The sequence below is a fragment of the Geospiza fortis genome, unplaced genomic scaffold (assembly GCF_000277835.1).
Source record: "Geospiza fortis unplaced genomic scaffold, GeoFor_1.0 scaffold96, whole genome shotgun sequence".
Lineage (NCBI taxonomy): Eukaryota > Metazoa > Chordata > Aves > Passeriformes > Thraupidae > Geospiza > Geospiza fortis.
In genome coordinates, this window is record NW_005054454.1 from 171,023 (window position 1) to 188,488 (window position 17,466).

At 56.3% G+C, this 17,466-nt stretch overlaps 1 protein-coding gene across 1 annotated transcript in view; it reads left to right on the plus strand.

Moving 5' to 3' along the window:
- RRM1 (ribonucleotide reductase catalytic subunit M1) overlaps positions 1-15,421 on the plus strand; it is a 17,214-nt gene extending 1,793 nt beyond the window's left edge. Inside the window, exons 2-18 of the mRNA XM_031062610.1 lie at positions 203-380; positions 832-932; positions 1,522-1,581; positions 2,294-2,333; positions 3,339-3,501; positions 4,271-4,412; positions 5,013-5,096; positions 5,358-5,519; positions 6,037-6,116; positions 6,568-6,769; positions 7,334-7,483; positions 9,105-9,326; positions 10,219-10,295; positions 11,188-11,323; positions 12,371-12,466; positions 13,401-13,589; positions 14,302-15,421. Of these exons, the coding sequence (XP_030918470.1) occupies positions 203-380; positions 832-932; positions 1,522-1,581; positions 2,294-2,333; positions 3,339-3,501; positions 4,271-4,412; positions 5,013-5,096; positions 5,358-5,519; positions 6,037-6,116; positions 6,568-6,769; positions 7,334-7,483; positions 9,105-9,326; positions 10,219-10,295; positions 11,188-11,323; positions 12,371-12,466; positions 13,401-13,589; positions 14,302-14,490 (2,271 nt within the window). The 3' untranslated portion in view covers positions 14,491-15,421. The remainder of the gene's footprint in view (positions 1-202; positions 381-831; positions 933-1,521; positions 1,582-2,293; positions 2,334-3,338; positions 3,502-4,270; positions 4,413-5,012; positions 5,097-5,357; positions 5,520-6,036; positions 6,117-6,567; positions 6,770-7,333; positions 7,484-9,104; positions 9,327-10,218; positions 10,296-11,187; positions 11,324-12,370; positions 12,467-13,400; positions 13,590-14,301) is intronic.
- The last annotated feature ends 2,045 nt before the right edge of the window (positions 15,422-17,466 follow it).

Below are 17,466 nucleotides of genomic sequence, written 5' to 3' on the forward strand. Positions count from 1 at the left end.
CGTTTGCTCCATTCCCAGTCTCTGTCCCAGTTTGCTCCGTTCCCAGTCTCTGTCCCCGTTTGCTCCATTCCCAGTCTCTGTCCCAGTTTGCTCCATTCCCAGTCTCTGTCCCAGTTTGCTGTCCCCTGCCCAGCTCGCGGTGCTGGATCCCTGTGATCCAGGGCACTGGGGCTCCCTGAGCTCGGGCCTTTCCCTCCTGCAGGCACAGATCACCATGAAGGTGATCCAGGGGCTCTACAGCGGGGTCACCACGGTGGAGCTGGACACTCTGGCCGCAGAGACCGCGGCCACGCTGACCACCAAGCACCCCGACTACGCCATCCTGGCCGCCCGCATCGCCGTCTCCAACCTGCACAAGGAGACCAAGAAAGTCTTCAGTGGTGGGTGACGCCTCCAGCTGCTGGGGGGAGACACACAGCGACAGGTGTGGAGCACAGAAACAGGGAAATCTCTCAAGTGGGAGCTCCTGAGGGCCCAGGCTGGCTGAAAACGCTGTGGAGATGGAACCCACGAGTTTCCCCAGGCAAATGGAATTGCCTGGTTTGTGAAAAGCAGTTGTAGAAGTGGCGTGGTGAAAAATGTGATGGATTGAGATCGGGTTGTAGCCACCTTCCTCCCCATTTGCTACTTTTTACAGTGGGGTTCTGACACAATTTGATGAAGGGGATTGTTCAGGTTGGCAGTGCTGGGTAGCAGAAGAGCAGCTGTGTGTTTGAGGGGTTGGAGGGGTTATTTCCAAGGGCTTTCCTGCCTTGCCCATCCCTGAATCCCAGTGCCACGTGCTGCAGGGACAGGCCTGGACATGTCCTGCTCACATCCCTTTCCCTGCAGATGTGATGGAGGATCTCTACACCTACATCAACCCTCACAATGGGAAGCACTCCCCAATGATCTCCAAAGAGACTCTGGACATAGTTCTGGCCAACAAAGATGTAAGTACTGGGGTTCTTTTCACTTCTGAACCATTGCACTGGATTTTGAAAACTTAAATAATTGCTTTTCTTATTTTTTAAGCAAGCCATGTTTGTTTTGGGGTAAAAAGCTAACACTGAAACCAGGAGAGTGTAAGAGGGGATATAGGAGTTTTCTTCCTCTATGGATGTTTTGGTAGTAAAATTTGTTTTCTTGGATGTTCCCACTGCCATGATCAGCACAAGTAATTAATTTGAGAAGAAGCACCTTGTGCTGGAGCAAAGTGAGGCAGCACAGGAGGGAGAGAAGAGATTTGGGTTCAGTTTCCAGGTCATTCCAAGTCTGTGTTCTGACCAGGAAGTTCCTTTTGTCCTTAGGTTCTGTGTTTTGTTTCTTGTTGTCCAATTAGATTTCAGTAAATTCAGCCAAAAACTGAGTGAAAAAAGGTTGTTGAAGGTGTGCTTTTGTTGTTTTGGGGGAAGTGCTGTTCCTGCTTCATTCCTGTGCTCTGGTGCCCCTCACACACCAGAGCTTTGGGGGCAGGGATGCCAACAGGTATAAATAACATTGTTACACCTTGTAAAAATCAATTTTTTTATTTCCTGCCAGCGCCTGAACTCTGCCATTATCTACGACAGAGACTTCTCCTACAACTACTTTGGCTTTAAGGTAAAGAGCACATTGCTCCTGGCTCTGCTGGGAAGGATGGAATCATTGTGGAATCATCTGGGGGCACAGGAGGGGGTGGGACATCAGTGGGGCTGTGAAGATGAAGGGGGCCTGCACTAAGCAGCTGCCCAGTGGGATGAGTCATGGAGTTTTCTTGCTCTGGAATATTTTAACTGTTGGGCTGGTTTTCACAGCAGATCCCACTGAGTGTTGTTGGATGCCATTCCTAAAGGAACTACTCTAATCCTCAATTAGCCAGAGAAGGGATTTTTGCTTTTCCCATTGTTCAGTGGAGCAGTTCTCTCAGGGTCTCATCCCACACATTTATCCTTCCTGTGCTGCTGGAACATCTCCCCACAGCCCCCCAGGGGCTGCTCTGCTGCCCCACAGCCAGCTCAGCTGTGCTGCTGTGGTTTGGGTCTGCCTCAGGTTTAGGGCTCTGGGCAGGGAGCTCCTGTGGGTCCAGGACAGTGTGGAACCTCCTGCTGTGCTCCACACTCTGTAATCCAAAGCAGTGTTGGAATCTTCCCATGGAATTGTGTATTTTCAGTCATTAATCACCTAATTAAGCTAATAAAGAGAGGAGCAGCAGAGTGCAGGGCTGGTGAAGCCTGGGATGAGGGGTGTGGAGATGGTTGAGTTTTGGAGTTGACAGGGTTTTTAAAAAAATTAAAATCTGCCTGTCTGCTAAAATCCATCCTTTCTTTTAAAGACTCTGGAACGCTCCTACTTGCTGAAAATCAACTCCAAAGGTAAGGGCTGTTCCTAGTGCTGAGCACTTCTTAAAAAATCTGAGTTAATTTAAATTAAATTAAAGCTAAATTTAGGTACTGTGCTGCCAGTGATGCAGGCCCTTGGCTTGGATATCCTGGGACACCAGAAGGGTCAGAGATGAATTATAATATCATAAAGCTGAAACATAGTTGGGTTCTGGACTGCATATTTGATTGAATTTAACTGTCCATACAGGTGAGGGGTTTTCCCTCCTCCATGAGAGCAGCTGAGCATTGGAGCAGATTGTTCCTTGAGTTTTTCAAAGCCTGATGGGATGCAGTCCTGAATAAACAGGCCTGGTGCTCTCTGAGTAGGAGTTGGGCTGGAGAACTCAAGTTCCTTCCAACCCTGATCACTCTGTGATTCCATAAAACTCTGGCTCCCAGGTGTCCCACTGCAGCTTTTGGAGCTTGCTGCTGTGACCCTGTGACTGTCACATGGAGTCTTCTTCCTCCCTGGCCTTCTGGGTTTGCTTGGTGCCTGAGGGGCTGGGCATGCCCCAGCCACGTGCCTTGGCATCCCAAAATCCCTGTGCCCTGGGCACATTCCAGTGTGGGCAGCAGGAAAAGGGGGACTGTGCCCCCACAGTGATTTCCCAGCTGCAGAGCTGCCCCAGCCCTGGGCCCAGCCCAGGCAGGAGCTGGAGCTGCTGCAGAGAGCCCAGAGGAGGCTCCAGGATGAGCAGAGGGATGGAGCAGCTCTGCTGGCAGGAAAGGCTGGCACAGCTGGCATTGTTCACCTGCACAGGAGAAGCTTTGGCCTGAGCTCAGGGTGGCCTTGCAGGGCCTGCAGGAGCCCCAGGAAAGCTGGAGAGAGACAATTTCCAGGGGATGCAGGGACAGCACCCAGGGAATGGCTGCCAGTGCCAGAGGGCAGGGCTGGATGGGATCTTGGCAATGAGGAATTGTTCCCTGGCAGGGTGGGCAGGGGCTGGGAAGCCCCCTCCCAAGGCAGCCCTGGCATTGCTGGCTCTGTCCCTGCAGTTGCTGAACGTCCCCAGCACATGCTGATGAGGGTGGCCGTGGGCATCCACAAGGGCGACATCGAGGCCGCCATCGAGACCTACAACCTGCTCTCGGAGCGCTGGTTCACCCACGCCTCGCCCACGCTCTTCAACGCCGGCACCAACCGCCCCCAGCTCTCCAGGTGCTCTGCCTCTGCCTCCCCCCTGGCCACAGGGAATGCCTTGGGGATCACATCTGCTCAAGCGTGATGCTAGCACAGCCTCTGAAATGAGCAGCTGCGTTCCTGCGTGTGTTTTGTGATGTTTTGAGCAGCTGCTGTCAAGTTTTAGCTGTCCTTGGGGAAAAATGCCCGGGTTTCTGTCAGCTCCAGAGATATTGGAAACCTTTGCATGGCTGTGTTGTATTGGAAAGTTCCTGATGTGCATAGTCTGCTGCAGGTTACCAAATGAATCCTGGTAATTTTCTAAAAATTAGTTTCTAAAAATTTAGTTTCCTAAAAGCAGCAAGCATAACTCATAGGTTTTTGATATCATATTAATCAGGAAAATGATTATATTTTTATAAAGGTTTGTATCAATGTATTGGAAAAGGTTCTTCCCCAGAGGGTGCTGGGCACTGTCCAGGCTCCCCAGGGAATGGGCACAGCCCCGAGGCTGCCGGGGATGCCCAGGGTGGGATTGTGCAGGGCCAGAAGTTGGACTCTGATCCTTGTGTGTCCCTTCCAGCTCAGGGTATTCCATGATTCCATGATTAAAAATGTTTGGTAGCAGAGGTATCAGCAGTACAAGCACTGCTCACGATGTTTTCTGTTTTGTCCTTTATTCCACCTGTGGGATTGCTTTGTGGAGCATGCTAAAGGCCCCATGTTTGCCCTGGTTTTTGCAGCCTGATGAAACACTTCTGACTTTTTCTTTCCATCTTTGTGTGCTGAAACCATTTGTCTCCTTCAGCTGCTTCCTGCTGTGCATGAAAGACGACAGCATTGAAGGCATCTACGACACCCTGAAGCAGTGTGCCCTCATCTCCAAGTCTGCTGGGGGCATTGGCCTCGCTGTGAGCTGCATCCGTGCCACGGGCAGCTACATCGCTGGGGTGAGTGCCTGTCCTGCTCTGAGTCACCCCAGCACAGGGACAGCACAGGGACACTGCTGCTGCTCCCAGGGGATGCCACACCAGTGCTGCCTCTCTCTCACTTCACACAGCACTGGGCCTCCCTCAGTTGTCCCTTGCCCTAAGGCAGGAAGGTCAGTTTTCCTCGGTGTTTTGGCTTCCTTATAGAAACCCTTCCAGAAAGGATCTTCTTCCAGTGTTTGGTCAGACAATGCCCATGTTTGTCTGTTAGCAGCCTAGGAATATGCCCAGACACTTGTGCACTAGCCCTTTGCCTTTCTGTGTCTCTAACTGCCCCAGACTTTCCATGGATGTATGTTTGGGGTTTCTTGTCACAGTGTGGGTAAACCCTGCAAGCCTTTAGGTGACATAATGTAGGGCAAAGAAGTTAGGAGGGACATTTTATTAACTCTGGGACACGTGGCTGATATATACATTTTAGTTACAAAAAGTGTGGGGAAGGGACTAGAAATAATTGGTGGTGATCAGTGTAAGAGCTCTGCAGCCTGAGGAAGGACCCACAGGAGGTGCAGGCCAGCCTCTGCAGGGAGTTTTGCTGATGGTTTTCCTGTGCCTCTGCAGACAAACGGGAATTCCAACGGGCTCGTTCCCATGCTGAGGGTGTACAACAACACCGCCCGCTACGTGGATCAAGGTGGAAACAAGGTACCTTAAATGAGATCCAGAAGGGAGCCTGGGGTAATGGGAGAGCTTCCACGGTGCAGGGGCTGTCCCATGAACGTCAGGGAGCTGATGGAGTGGCTGTGGGTGACACATAATCACAAAAGGGCATTTTTCCCCTTGTGCTGGTATCTGGTGCTGCCCCCCAGTTCCCAGCTGGTTTGGGGTGTTGTGGGCACTCAGGAGCAGGGCAGGTTTCTTTCCAAGGACACTTTGTTCTGATCCAGACTGTGTTCCGTGTCCCAGAGACCTGGGGCTTTTGCCATCTACCTGGAGCCGTGGCACTTGGACATCTTTGAGTTCCTGGACTTGAAGAAGAACACAGGGAAAGAAGAGCAGCGAGCCAGGGACCTGTTCTTTGCTCTCTGGATCCCTGATCTCTTCATGAAGCGAGTGGAAACCAACCAGGTGAGAACTTGGCTGGCACAGAAAAGGTCTGGTAGTGTAGGAGCAGGTGAGCAGCCCTGCAGGAGCTCAGCAAGGGCTGCAGAGCTGCTTTGCTCCTTGTTCCTTCCAGGACCTTCCTGGGAGAGCTGCTGCACCTTGTTTGAGAGCTTGGCTGTGCAGGTGGAGAATGGAGCTGGGCAGCTGCAACTCAATGTTTTGCTTCAGGCCTGAATCTCACAGCCCATGATTTGTTCTTGGATTTTTGGGCTGTTTTGACTCTGGGGTTTCCTCGAGGCATCAACATTTTATGTTCTTATGCCTGCTTGTATTTCAGAGAATCCCAGACTGATTTGGCTTGGGAGGGACCTTAAAACTCATCCAGTACCACCGTCTGCTATGGGCAGGGACATCTTCCACTGTCCCAGATTGCTCCAAACCCCATCCAGCCTGGCCTTGGACACTTCCAGGGGTGGGGTAGCCACAGCTTTAATTAACAGAGTGCCTAAAGATTTCCTCTGATTATTTTTGCCCTGTACAGGACTGGTCCTTAATGTGCCCAAATGAGTGTCCTGGCCTGGATGATGTCTGGGGAGAGGAATTTGAGAAGCTCTATGAGAGGTAAGAGGAGGGAGCAGACCTGTAAGCAGTGCCATCCTCTCCCAGAGCTGCCTGTGTCCTGTGGGATGTGGGGCCATGGCACAGGTTTGTGGGGAGGGCTCAGAGGTGCCCACTGAACTCATTGTCAGATTGATAAAAGTGTGAGGATGGGGCTGTGTCCTTCACACCGTGATGTGTCAGGGTGGAGCTGTGTGTGAATGACCATTTCAGCCTTTTGGGGGGACAGTGTCCCTGTTAGAGGGACATCCTGGAGCGATCGCCACTCGGGGCACTCCATGGCTTTGTGTGGCTGCTGTGGTGAAAGATTAGCTCCCCTTAAGCAAGGGTGTGCTGCTGCCCTGCTGTGAGGGCTCCCCATGCAGAGCTCAGCAGGGACGAGGCCCTGAGGAGCTCAGAGGCCTCTCCCTGGTGTTTGGGGCTGGGGGCTGACAGGGCTCCCTGTGTGCTGCAGCTATGAGCGGCAGGGCCGCGTGCGCAGGGTGGTGAAGGCCCAGCAGCTCTGGTACGCCATCATCGAGTCCCAGACCGAGACTGGCACCCCCTACATGCTCTACAAGGACTCCTGCAACAGGAAGAGCAACCAGCAGAACCTGGGCACCATCAAATGCAGCAACCTGTGCACCGAGATTGTGGAGTACACCAGCAAGGATGAGGTGGGTGCAGAGCGGGAGCTCAGAGTGCTGGGCAGGCTGGGAGTGCTCCTGGGGCATCTCCCTGCCTGCCTGGCAGTGCTCCTGTGGAGCTCCCTACCTGGCAGTGCTCCTGGGGCAGCTCTCTGGGATATGTCTGATGTTGCTTGGGAAGGGAGCAGGCAGCTGAGAAACTCCTGACCTCAGTACTCACAGCCCTTCCACTGACTGTGGGTTCCCTTCCCACTCCTGTGGAGGATTTGGGATGACACAAGACACCCTTCAAAGGGGAAGTGACAAGGAACAAATCAGGCTTAAAAATTCCTTCCAACCCAGATCCCTCTGGGATTCTGTGTAAGGATGGTTTCCAGGCAGTAGGACTGACCAGGGCAGGATTTTTCTGGTCATACCGATTTCTACTGAACTTTCCTGAGTTTTTGTTACCGTTTGCACAAGTTCTGACGTGCCAGGGGACCAAGGGGTGCACTTCCCCAGGCTGGCAGGTTCCCTGGCGGGTGGTTCCCATGGGTTTGGGGCAGGGCTGTGTGTCCTGGTCTGTTCCCAATGATCCCCTGTCTCTGCCCACAGGTGGCCGTGTGTAACCTGGCCTCCATTGCCCTGAACATGTACGTGACCCCCGAGCACACCTACGACTTCAAGAAGCTGGCTGAGGTCACCAAGGTCATCGTCAGAAACCTCAACAAAATCATTGATATCAACTACTACCCTGTGCCAGAGGTGAGTAGGGCTGAATCCTGCCCAGAGCAATCCCAGAGCAGTCTGGGACACAAGGAATCACAGAGGAGCTCCATAGACCTGTTGGGAGCTCTGTGAACCACCTGTTCCCAGGTGGGATCTGTCAGTGCCTGCCTGAGCTTCAGCCCAGAGCAGCTCTGTGGTGAAGCAGTTGTAGAAAGCTTCCCACTCTGCTTCTGCCATTGGAATTTTTCATGTGTGAGGATTTCCATGAAGCACAGACCAGCACTAGGAACAGGGAGGGAAGTGGAACAGAGAGAAGGATCCTGGAAAGATCCTGAGAAAGTGTAACTCATTTTGGTTGGTTTTAAAGCTCCCTGACAGGAGGGGGCAGCCAGGTTGGGGGTCAGGCTCTGCTTGCAAGAAAACAAGGAAAAGGACACAAGGAAATGGCCTTGACCTGTGCCAGGGGGGTTAGGAAAAATGTCTTAATGGAAAGGGCTGTCCAGCCCTGGCACAGAATGCCCAGGGCAGTGGTGAAGTCCTCATCCCTGAAGGGGATTTAATATCCATGTGGATGTGGCACTTGGGGACATGGTCAGTGGTGGCCTTGGCTCTGCTGGGGAACAGTGGGACTTGGTAGGCTCCGAGGGATTTTCCAACCTCAGTGATTCTGTGATTCTGCCCTATTAAATGTCTTCATTTATCAGAAAGTGCTGAGTGTTCTCTTCTAAATCCTGGCTCCCCTTGCTGGGTTAAGCAATCTCAGTCTGTGCTAAGGTCTGACAAACTCAGTCTGGCCTCAGCAAGCAGAGGCAGGATGGAAGGAGTGCTCATGCAGAGCTCATGGCACGCTGCAGCAGGAGGCTTTGCTCCCTGGGGCCCTTCCCAGCTCTGCTGGAGGTGGTGTGTCCCTGCTGGAGGTGGTGTGTCCCTGCTGGAGGTGGTGTGTCCCTGCTGGAGGTGGTGTGTCCTGTGCTGAGGTGACATGTGTCCGTGCTGGAGGTGGTGTGTCCGTGCTGGAGGTGGTGTGTCCGTGCTGGAGGTGGTGTGTCCGTGCTGGAGGTGGTGTGTCCGTGCTGGAGGTGGTGTGTCCGTGCTGGAGGTGGTGTGTCCGTGCTGGAGGTGGTGTGTCCGTGCTGGAGGTGGTGTGTCCGTGCTGGAGGTGGTGTGTCCGTGCTGGAGGTGGTGTGTCCGTGCTGGAGGTGGTGTGTCCGTGCTGGAGGTGGTGTGTCCGTGCTGGAGGTGGTGTGTCCGTGCTGGAGGTGGTGTGTCCGTGCTGGAGGTGGTGTGTCCGTGCTGGAGGTGGTGTGTCCGTGCTGGAGGTGGTGTGTCCGTGCTGGAGGTGGTGTGTCCGTGCTGGAGGTGGTGTGTCCGTGCTGGAGGTGGTGTGTCCGTGCTGGAGGTGGTGTGTCCGTGCTGGAGGTGGTGTGTCCGTGCTGGAGGTGGTGTGTGTTTGTCCTGGAGGTGACGTGTCCATGCTGTGACATGTCTGTGCTGTGATGTGTCCCTGTGCTGGAGGTGACGTGTGTCTGTCCTGGAGGTGACGTGCCATGTGCTGGAGGTGACGTGTCCACTGTGACATATGTCTGTGCTGTGATGTGTCCATGCTGGAGGTGACGTGTGTCTGTCCTGGAGGTGACGTGTCCGTGCTGTCCCGCAGGCCGAGCGCTCCAACCGGCGGCACCGGCCCATCGGCATTGGCGTGCAGGGCCTGGCTGACGCCTTCATCCTGATGAGGTTCCCCTTCGAGAGCCCCCAGGCTCAGCTCCTCAACCAGCACATCTTTGAGACCATCTACTACGGGGCCCTGGAGGCCAGCTGTGAGCTGGCCAGGGAGCAGGGCCCCTACGACACCTACCAGGGCTCGCCGGTCAGCAAGGGGGTGAGTGCCAGGGACGGGACAGGGGAGAGCTCTGGGGAGCTGATCCTGTGCCTGGGCTGCTGCAGAGACCTGCAGGGACCTGGTTCCTGGGCAGCAGGATCTGAGTCAGCAGTGCCCTGCAGCCAGGAGGGACATCCCTGTCCTGGAGACACCATCACTGCCCAGAGGGAAGGGATTGTCCCACTCTGCTCTGGGCTGGGGCAGCCTCACCTCCAGTGCTGGGACAGTTCTGGGTGTGTCAATGAAAGACCAGAAGCTGTTGGAAAGGGCCCAGAGGAGGGACACGGGGCTGGGGAAGGGTCAGGAGGGGCCCCCCGAGGTGCCCTGGGCAGCCCAGCCTGGAGCAGCCTGAGCTCAGAGCTCCCCGGGGCTGCAGCTCCTCCCGAGGGGCAGCGCAGGGACAGCTCCGAGCTCTGCTCTGGGACAGGGACAGCACCAGGGAGCGCCTGGGGCTGGGCCAGGCCAGCTCAGGCTGCACAGCAGGGCAAGGTTCTTGCCCAGAGGGTGCTGGCACTGCCCAGGCTGCCCAGGCCATGGGCACGGCCCCGAGGCTGCCACAGCTCCAGGAGCCTTTGGCCAGCGCTGCCAGGGATGCCCAGGCTGGGCTTGGTGGGCTCTGAGCAGGGCAGGGCTGGCACTGGGGGATCCCTGGGGGTCCCTTCAGATCAGGATATTCTGGGATTCTCTGATTGAAAAGACAATCAGACTCAGCCTGTGCTGGCTGTGCACTGGAGCAGTCACAAGATGGAGTGTTTGTTAGGTCATGCCAGAGCTTCACTGAGATCTAATGGGAGAGAAGAATTAAGAGGAATGACAGGTCCATTTCCAATGGGGTTTATAAAAATGGAGAAAAGAGTGCCCTCTCTAATTTGGACCAAACCGTGTTCCTCAGATCCTTCAGTATGACATGTGGAATGTCACCCCCTCTGACCTTTGGGACTGGAAGGCTTTGAAGGAGAAGATTGCCAAGTGAGTAACCTTGCATGGTTTGTAGCAGATGTCACATAAAACCCAGGCTGGGATGGATGGGAGGGACCTCAAAGCCCACCCAGTGCCACCCCTCCCATGGCAGGGACACCTTCCACTGAGCCAGGCTGCTCCCAGCTCCATCAGCCTGGCTTTGGATATGGATTTGGTATGTTCTGTCTACTGAGAACTAAAGGCAGGATCCAAGTGTGAAAACAGCCCCATGTGTTCCCCTCTACCCAGCAGATCTTCCCTCTGAGCTGTTTTTTGGGTGGCTTTCTTTCCTTTTTGTCTTTCCAAGGCTGAGGAGCCCACCCTCACTGCTCTGCTTTAGCTGAGCTCTAATTCCATTTTGGATGCATCCAGCAGGAGGATTTGTGTTCCCATTGAACAAACATAGTGAGGAGTGAGCCATGAGCTGGCCCTGGGGCTCTTCCCTGCTGCCAGGGAAAAGCTGAGCCTTGAACATCCTGAGGACAGGAATCACTGAAGTGTGAAGTGCCTGTCATGGACTGATTCTGTCTGTTTGGCTCTGATTTTTAAATGTGGTAAATCTGTCCCCTGTCCTATGTGTGGAGAGGTTGCAGCCTCTTCATGGGCTGGTGGTTCAGCTCTGCCTCAGAGTTGTGGATGGTGCACTGCCTGGCAGATTGTCTTCCCTGCACCCCACCCCTGAGTGAATCATTTGGGAAAGCCTCTGGTGAGGGATGAGAACAGCAAAGCCCCTAATTCCACTTGACCTGACCCCCAGTGCCAGTTCAGTGGTGCTTCCCTTTTCCCTGTGGGCAATGTGAGGCTTTGCAGGTTATCCCACATTTATTTCCCTGTTGTCCCTGGCTCTTTCCTGCGCTGTGTCCCTTGGCTGCAGCTCCCTGACCTTGCCTGTTGTCCCCAGGTACGGTGTCAGGAACAGCCTCCTCATTTCCCCCATGCCCACGGCCTCCACTGCCCAGATCCTGGGCAACAACGAGTCCATCGAGCCCTACACCAGCAACATCTACACACGCAGGGTCCTCTCGGGGGAGTTCCAGGTGAGCTCTGGGCACCACCTTTGCCCTTGCCTGAGGTTTTATGGCTAAGGAAGACAAGGGGAGGTCTCACACCTGGGGCTCAGTTCAGCCTGATGTTTGTGTCCAAGCATCAAAGGGACCTGGAGCGCTGGGTGCTGCAGGAGTCCAGCTCGGTGTGTTCCACAGTCAGCGGGGAATAGGTGAAAGGATAAACAAGTGCTGCTTTTGTCTGGGAAAAGCCTTTGTGGGGCCTCAGGGTGGGCTGCAGGAATAACTGCTGAGGAGGGGGTGGTGATGTCATGGGAGGGACATGGGAAGAGTATCTGAGACCACGGTCCTGAGAACGAGCTGTGAAGCACTCGAGGGTCTGAAGGGGGCATGGAAGAGCTCCACAGGCTCAGAGGGGTCTGTCAGTCAGGAGAGGGAGTGAAACAGGTTGGGTTCTGGAGGCTGGAGTTAGCAAAGCCCCCTGTGGAGACAAGGGGAGGCTGTCCCTGTTTGGGAGGTGCAGAGGTCCATCCCCTCGGGTGTCTCAGTGCTCTCCATTCCTCCTGGCTGCAGGATCACCCCAGACAGGAGTGGGGAGGTGGAACCAGGAGGATCATTGCCCTGCCTCCATGTGTGGGGCTGGGGGAGGGACAGGGACACCAGTCCCAGCAGGAAAAGGGGGTTGTGTTTTCTTCCCAATACTCAGCCTGTCCCTGTTCTGTTCTTTCCCCTCCTGATATCAGTCTTAATTGTTCACATCCTTCTTTAGGATCTCAGGTTGTGGCCAGTGGCTCTGTAACAGCAAGATCTCTCCTTTTCCCATCTTTTGGAGTTCCTCATGCAGGGCAGCTCCATGCAGCCCCTTCTAATTTGCCATGTCCAGCAGAATCCCAGAATGGTTTGGAGGGACCTTAGAGATCACATAGTTCCAGCCCTGCCATGGCAGAGACACCTTCCACCACCCCAGGCTGCTCCCAGCCTGTCCAGCCTGGCCTGGAACACTCCAGGGGTGAGGGTCTGTCAGGAATGTGCAGGATCTTGTTCAGCCACTTAAAAACCTTTGGCCTTTGCCCCTCCCAGGTTGTGAATCCCCACCTGCTGAAGGATCTCACGGAGAGGGGCCTGTGGAACGAGGAGATGAAGAACCAGATCATCGCCCACAACGGCTCCATCCAGGTACAGGGGCAGCAGGGCAGCCATTGCTGCCAGGCACCTCCTGCTCCTTCTGGATTCCCCCTTAGCAGGAAGAGATAAAGGGCTGGTTTCATAGCAGGGAGTATCATGGGATGTCCTGAGCTGGGAGGGATCCCCCAGTGCCAGCCCTGCCCTGCCCAGAGCCCACCAAGCCCAGCCTGGGCATCCCTGGCAGTGCTGGCCAAAGGCTCCTGGAGCTGTGGCAGCCTCGGGGCCGTGCCCATTGCCTGGGCAGTGCCAGCACCCTCTGGGCAAGAACCTTTCCCTGATCTCCAGCCTGTCCACATGTAACTGCTGAGGGTGTTTGCAGGTGTGCTTGGTGCTTGCAGACACAGGATGTCCAGAGGAGCCACCAAGTTATCAGAGGGATGGAGCACCTCTCCTGCAAGGAAAGGCTGAGGGAATTGGGATTGTTCAGCCTGGGGAAGGCTCCAGGGTGACCTAATTGTGGCCTTCCAGGGCCTAAAGGAGCCAACAGGAAACATGGAGGGAGATAGTTTACAAGGGATGGAGGGACAGGACCCAGGGAATGGCTGCCAGTGCCAGAGGGCAGGGCTGGATGGGATTTTGGCAATGAGGAATTGTTCCCTGGCAGGGTGGGCAGGCCCTGGCACAGGGTGCCCAGAGCAGCTGGGGCTGCCCCTGCATCCCTGGCAGTGCCCAAGGCCAGGCTGGACACTGGGGACAGTGGGAGGTGTCCCTGCCATGGCAGGGGGGAGATGAGGGGAACTTTAAGGGCCCTCCAGACCCCAACCAGTCTGGGGTTCTGTGGACTCAGGGATAGAGCCCAGGGGTACAGGCCTCAGTTTGTAGGATTGCTGGAGCCCCAGCAGTCACTGAAGAATTCCATGTTATAAATGGGGATATCTGGGCAGTCAGGGCTTTCCACCCTGCCAAACTCCTGCTGTTCTTCCAGAACATCCCTGAGATTCCTGATGACCTGAAGCAGCTCTACAAGACTGTGTGGGAGATCTCCCAAAAAACCATCCTGAAGATGGCTGCAGACAGAGGGGCCTTCATTGACCAGAGCCAGTCCCTGAACATCCACATTGCTGAGCCCAACTACGGGAAGCTCACCAGCATGCACTTCTACGGCTGGAAACAGGTACAGCTGGGCTCCTTCCCCACAACAGGGGTTCTTGGGGCTCCTTCCCCAGAACGGGGTGTCAGCTGGGGTAACTGGGGCTACTTCCCCACAAACAGGGATTCTTGGGGCTCCTTCCCCAAAAAGGAGCATCAGCTGGGATTATTTGGGCTCCTTCCCTAAAATGGGGCATCAGCTGGCATTATTGGGGCGCCTTCCCCACAAAGGGGGAATCAGCTGGGATTCTTGGGGCTCCTTTCCCACAAACAGAGCATCAGTTGGGGCAGGAGCTCCTTCCCCACAAACATCAACTGGAGCTGGGGGCTTGTTCCCAAAACCAGGGGCATTACCTGGGATTTAGGGCTTGTTCCCAACAAATAGGGGCAGTGCTTGGGACTGGGGGGCTTGTTCCCAAAAAATGGGCCTGGTGAGTTTGGCACACAGGGACTGGTAAGTTCTGGCACAGCAAGTTGGTCTCACCAATTCTTGGAAGGTTGTTTCCCTTCGAGAATCCTGTTTTCCCCTGGAGTGTCCCCAGAGCTGGGGGTGCCGCTCTGGAGTGTCCCCAGAGCTGGGGGTGCCTCTCTGGAGTGTCCCCAGAGCTGGGGGTGCTGCTCTGGAGTGTCCCCAGAGCTGGGGGTGCTGCTCTGGAGTGTCCCCAGAGCTGGGGGTGCCTCTGGAGTGTCCCCAGAGCTGGGGTGCTGCCCCCAGCCCTGAGCTCCCCTGTCCCCAGGGCCTGAAGACTGGCATGTACTACCTGAGGACAAAGCCAGCTGCCAACCCCATCCAGTTCACCCTGAACAAGGAGAAGCTGCGGGAGCGGGAGAAGGCGTCCAGGGAGGAGGAGGAGAAGGAGAGGAACAAGGCAGCCATGGTGTGCTCCCTGGAGAACAGGGAGGAGTGCCTGATGTGTGGCTCCTAAGGGATCACCCCGGGATCCAGCACAGCCACTGCCCCTGGCTGGAGCTGCTGGGACAGGAGCATCTGGAAGAACGTGAGGATGCTGGGGCTGGGGGGGGGTGGTGTGGCTTCCCCGTCCACAGGGATGGGGTGAGCATAGCTTTAGTAGCTGGGCTTCCCAGGGATTTCAGTGCTCTGTGTGGCCTTCCATGGAACCCTGCAGGTGGGACTGGGGACAGGGAGGTGCTGGTGCCACTCATGGGTCTGTCCTGGGCACTCCAGACTGTGCCTTGCAGTCACCAAAGACTGCTCCTCGTGTGCCAGAGGGAGCAGCACACCTGGCTGGTCCCTTTTCCTTGGCTGGGAGCCCCCCAGGGTAGGTGTGTTCAGTGTCTGCCAGGGCACAGGGACAGCTGTGTGCTGCTGGCACACCTGCAGTGTCCCCACCCTGCCAGAGCCTCCTCGTCCCTCTCCTTGTCCCTCCTCTGGCCTTTCCAGAACGCCTTTGGAAGGAGCAGATGGGTGGAAGGGGTGGTGCTTCCTGGGCTCTTCTCCCTCAGCTGGCCAGGACAGCCTGGTGTCCTCCAGTGGGGCCAGGAAAGGCAGAGCTGCTGCCCTGCATTTTATTCTGCATTAAATTCACTAATTTGATCGAATTGCTCAGGCAGTTTCCTGGCAGGGGGGCCAGTGCTGTCCTTGGCCGCAGGTCAGGTGTCATTTTGTGAGGGCCACATGCCATTGCTGAAGGTCACCTGCCATCTCTTTTCAGGGAGCTCTGTCCTCCACCCCAGGTAGTTCTTAGATTTTTTAAACCTCTTATCAATTTACTGCTCCTGTACTCCCTCCCTGCTCGAACTCCGTGGGGCTTCAGGCAGTTCTGCAGTATTTATTGAACTCATGGACCTCGCCCCACCCCGAGTCCCAGCTCAATAAAACACGGAATGTCCAAGGAATGGCTGGTGCTGTTGGGAACGCTCCTGGTGGTGATGGACACCGAGCATCTGTGCTGTGCTCACAGGTTCCTGCTGCTGCTCCTGGGCTGCTTTCCACGGGCACACACAGAGCCTGTCCCTCTGTCCCTCTGCACAGCTCCCGGCAGGAGGGGACAGCTGGGAGCTGGGCTCTGCTCCCAGGGAATGGGACAGGAGCAGAGGGAGCAGCCCTGGGCTGGGCCTGCTTCTGTCCTGAGCTCACAAACCCCGGTGCTGGTTCTGTCCCGAGCTCACAAACCCGGGTGCTGGTTCTGTCCTGAGCTCACAAACCCCAGTCCCGGTTCTGTTCCAGCACTCGAGCCCCGGTGCTGGTCCCAATTCTGTTCCCAGCACTCGAGCGCCGGTCCCGGTTCTGTTCCCAGCACTCAAACCCTGGTCCCGGTCCCGGTTCTGTTCCCAGCACGTGAGCCCCGGTCCCGGTTCTGTTCCCAGCACTCGAGCCCCGGTCCCGGTTCTGTTCCCCAGTGCAGTTCCTGGTTCTGTTCCCGGTCCCGGTTCTGTTCCCCTGTCCCGGTTCTGTTGCCCGGTCCTGGTTCTGTTCCCGGTCCCGGTTCTGTTCCCGGTCCCGGTTCTGTTCCCCTGTCCCGGTTCTGTTGCCCGGTCCCGGTTCTGTTGCCCGGTCCTGGTTCTGTTCCCGGTCCCGGTTCTGTTCCCGGTCCCGGTTCTGTTCCCCTGTCCCGGTTCTGTTCCCCGGTCCTGGTTCTGTTCCCGGTCCCGGTTCTGTTCCCGGTCCCGGTTCTGTTCCCAGCAGGGCTCGCCGTGGCTCAGTCCCGGGTTCCTCTGAGGGGCTCTGCAGTTGGGTCCCCATGTCCCGCCCCAGAGCTCCCGCTGCTTCCCGGGGAGCCCCGGCAGCGCTGCCCTCCTCCAGCCCGGCTTCCCCGGCCGGGCAGGGACAGCCGGGCAGCACGGAGGTGGCCCAAGTTTGCCTCGTGCTGGAATTTCCCTTCAGCCCCCGCTGGGTCCCCGGGACGCTCCGGTGGCCGCCGGGGCACGGCTCTGTCACCGCAGAGGGGACGGGCCCGGGGCACTGCTGGGCTGCCGTGGCACATCCTCACGGGAGCTGCTTGGAGCAGGAACAGCGCGGGGAATGGGGGAATGGGATAGGAGACGGGAAACGGGACAGGAATGGGGGAATGGGAATGGGGGAGTGGGATGGGAATGGGGGAATGGGATGGGGAATGGGAATGGGGAATGGGACGGGAGATGGGAATGGGGGAATGGGATAGGAGACAGGAAACGGGACAGGAAGGGAATGGGGGAATGGGATGGGGACGGGAATGGGGGAATGGGACGGGAGATGGGAATGGGGGAATGGGATAGGAGACAGGAAACGGGACAGGAATGGGGAATGGGACAGGAGACAGGACGGGAATGGGGGAATGGGACGGGAGATGGGAATGGGATGGGAAACAGGACAAGGCACAGGGGCAGCAGCTCAGGACACGGGGAAGAGGACAGGGACACTAGGGGGACAGGACAAGGCACTGGGGGGACAGGACAGGGAGGAATGGGACAGGGCACTGGGGGGACAGCTCAGGACAGGGGAAATGGGACAGGGGCGCTGGGGAAATAGCAGTGGACTGTGGGGACAGGACAGGGACCCTGGAGGGACAGGAAAGGGACCCTGAAGGGACAGGATAGGGAGGAATGGGACAGGGCACTGGGGATATAGGACAGGGAGAAGGAGACAGGGGCACTGGGGGGACAGTTGAGGGCAGGGGAAATGGGACAGCCCAGTGAGCCCAGCTCTCAGCCTCCCAGGATGGGCATGGTCGTGGCCCCTGGGCTGCACTGCTGCTCCCCAATCCACCCCTTCCCTCCACCCATGCTCTTCTCCCAGGTAAGGGGCTTTGGGAGCCTGGGAATGCTCACACCCAGGGCAAAGGGAATTTTAAACAGGAGGCACAAAGGAACAGCATCCTGCTACCTGTCTCCCTGGCTGAGCCTTTGGAGTTACTGGCTTGGGTTTGTATGCTTGGAAGTAACAGGGAATGAAAATTAAAAAA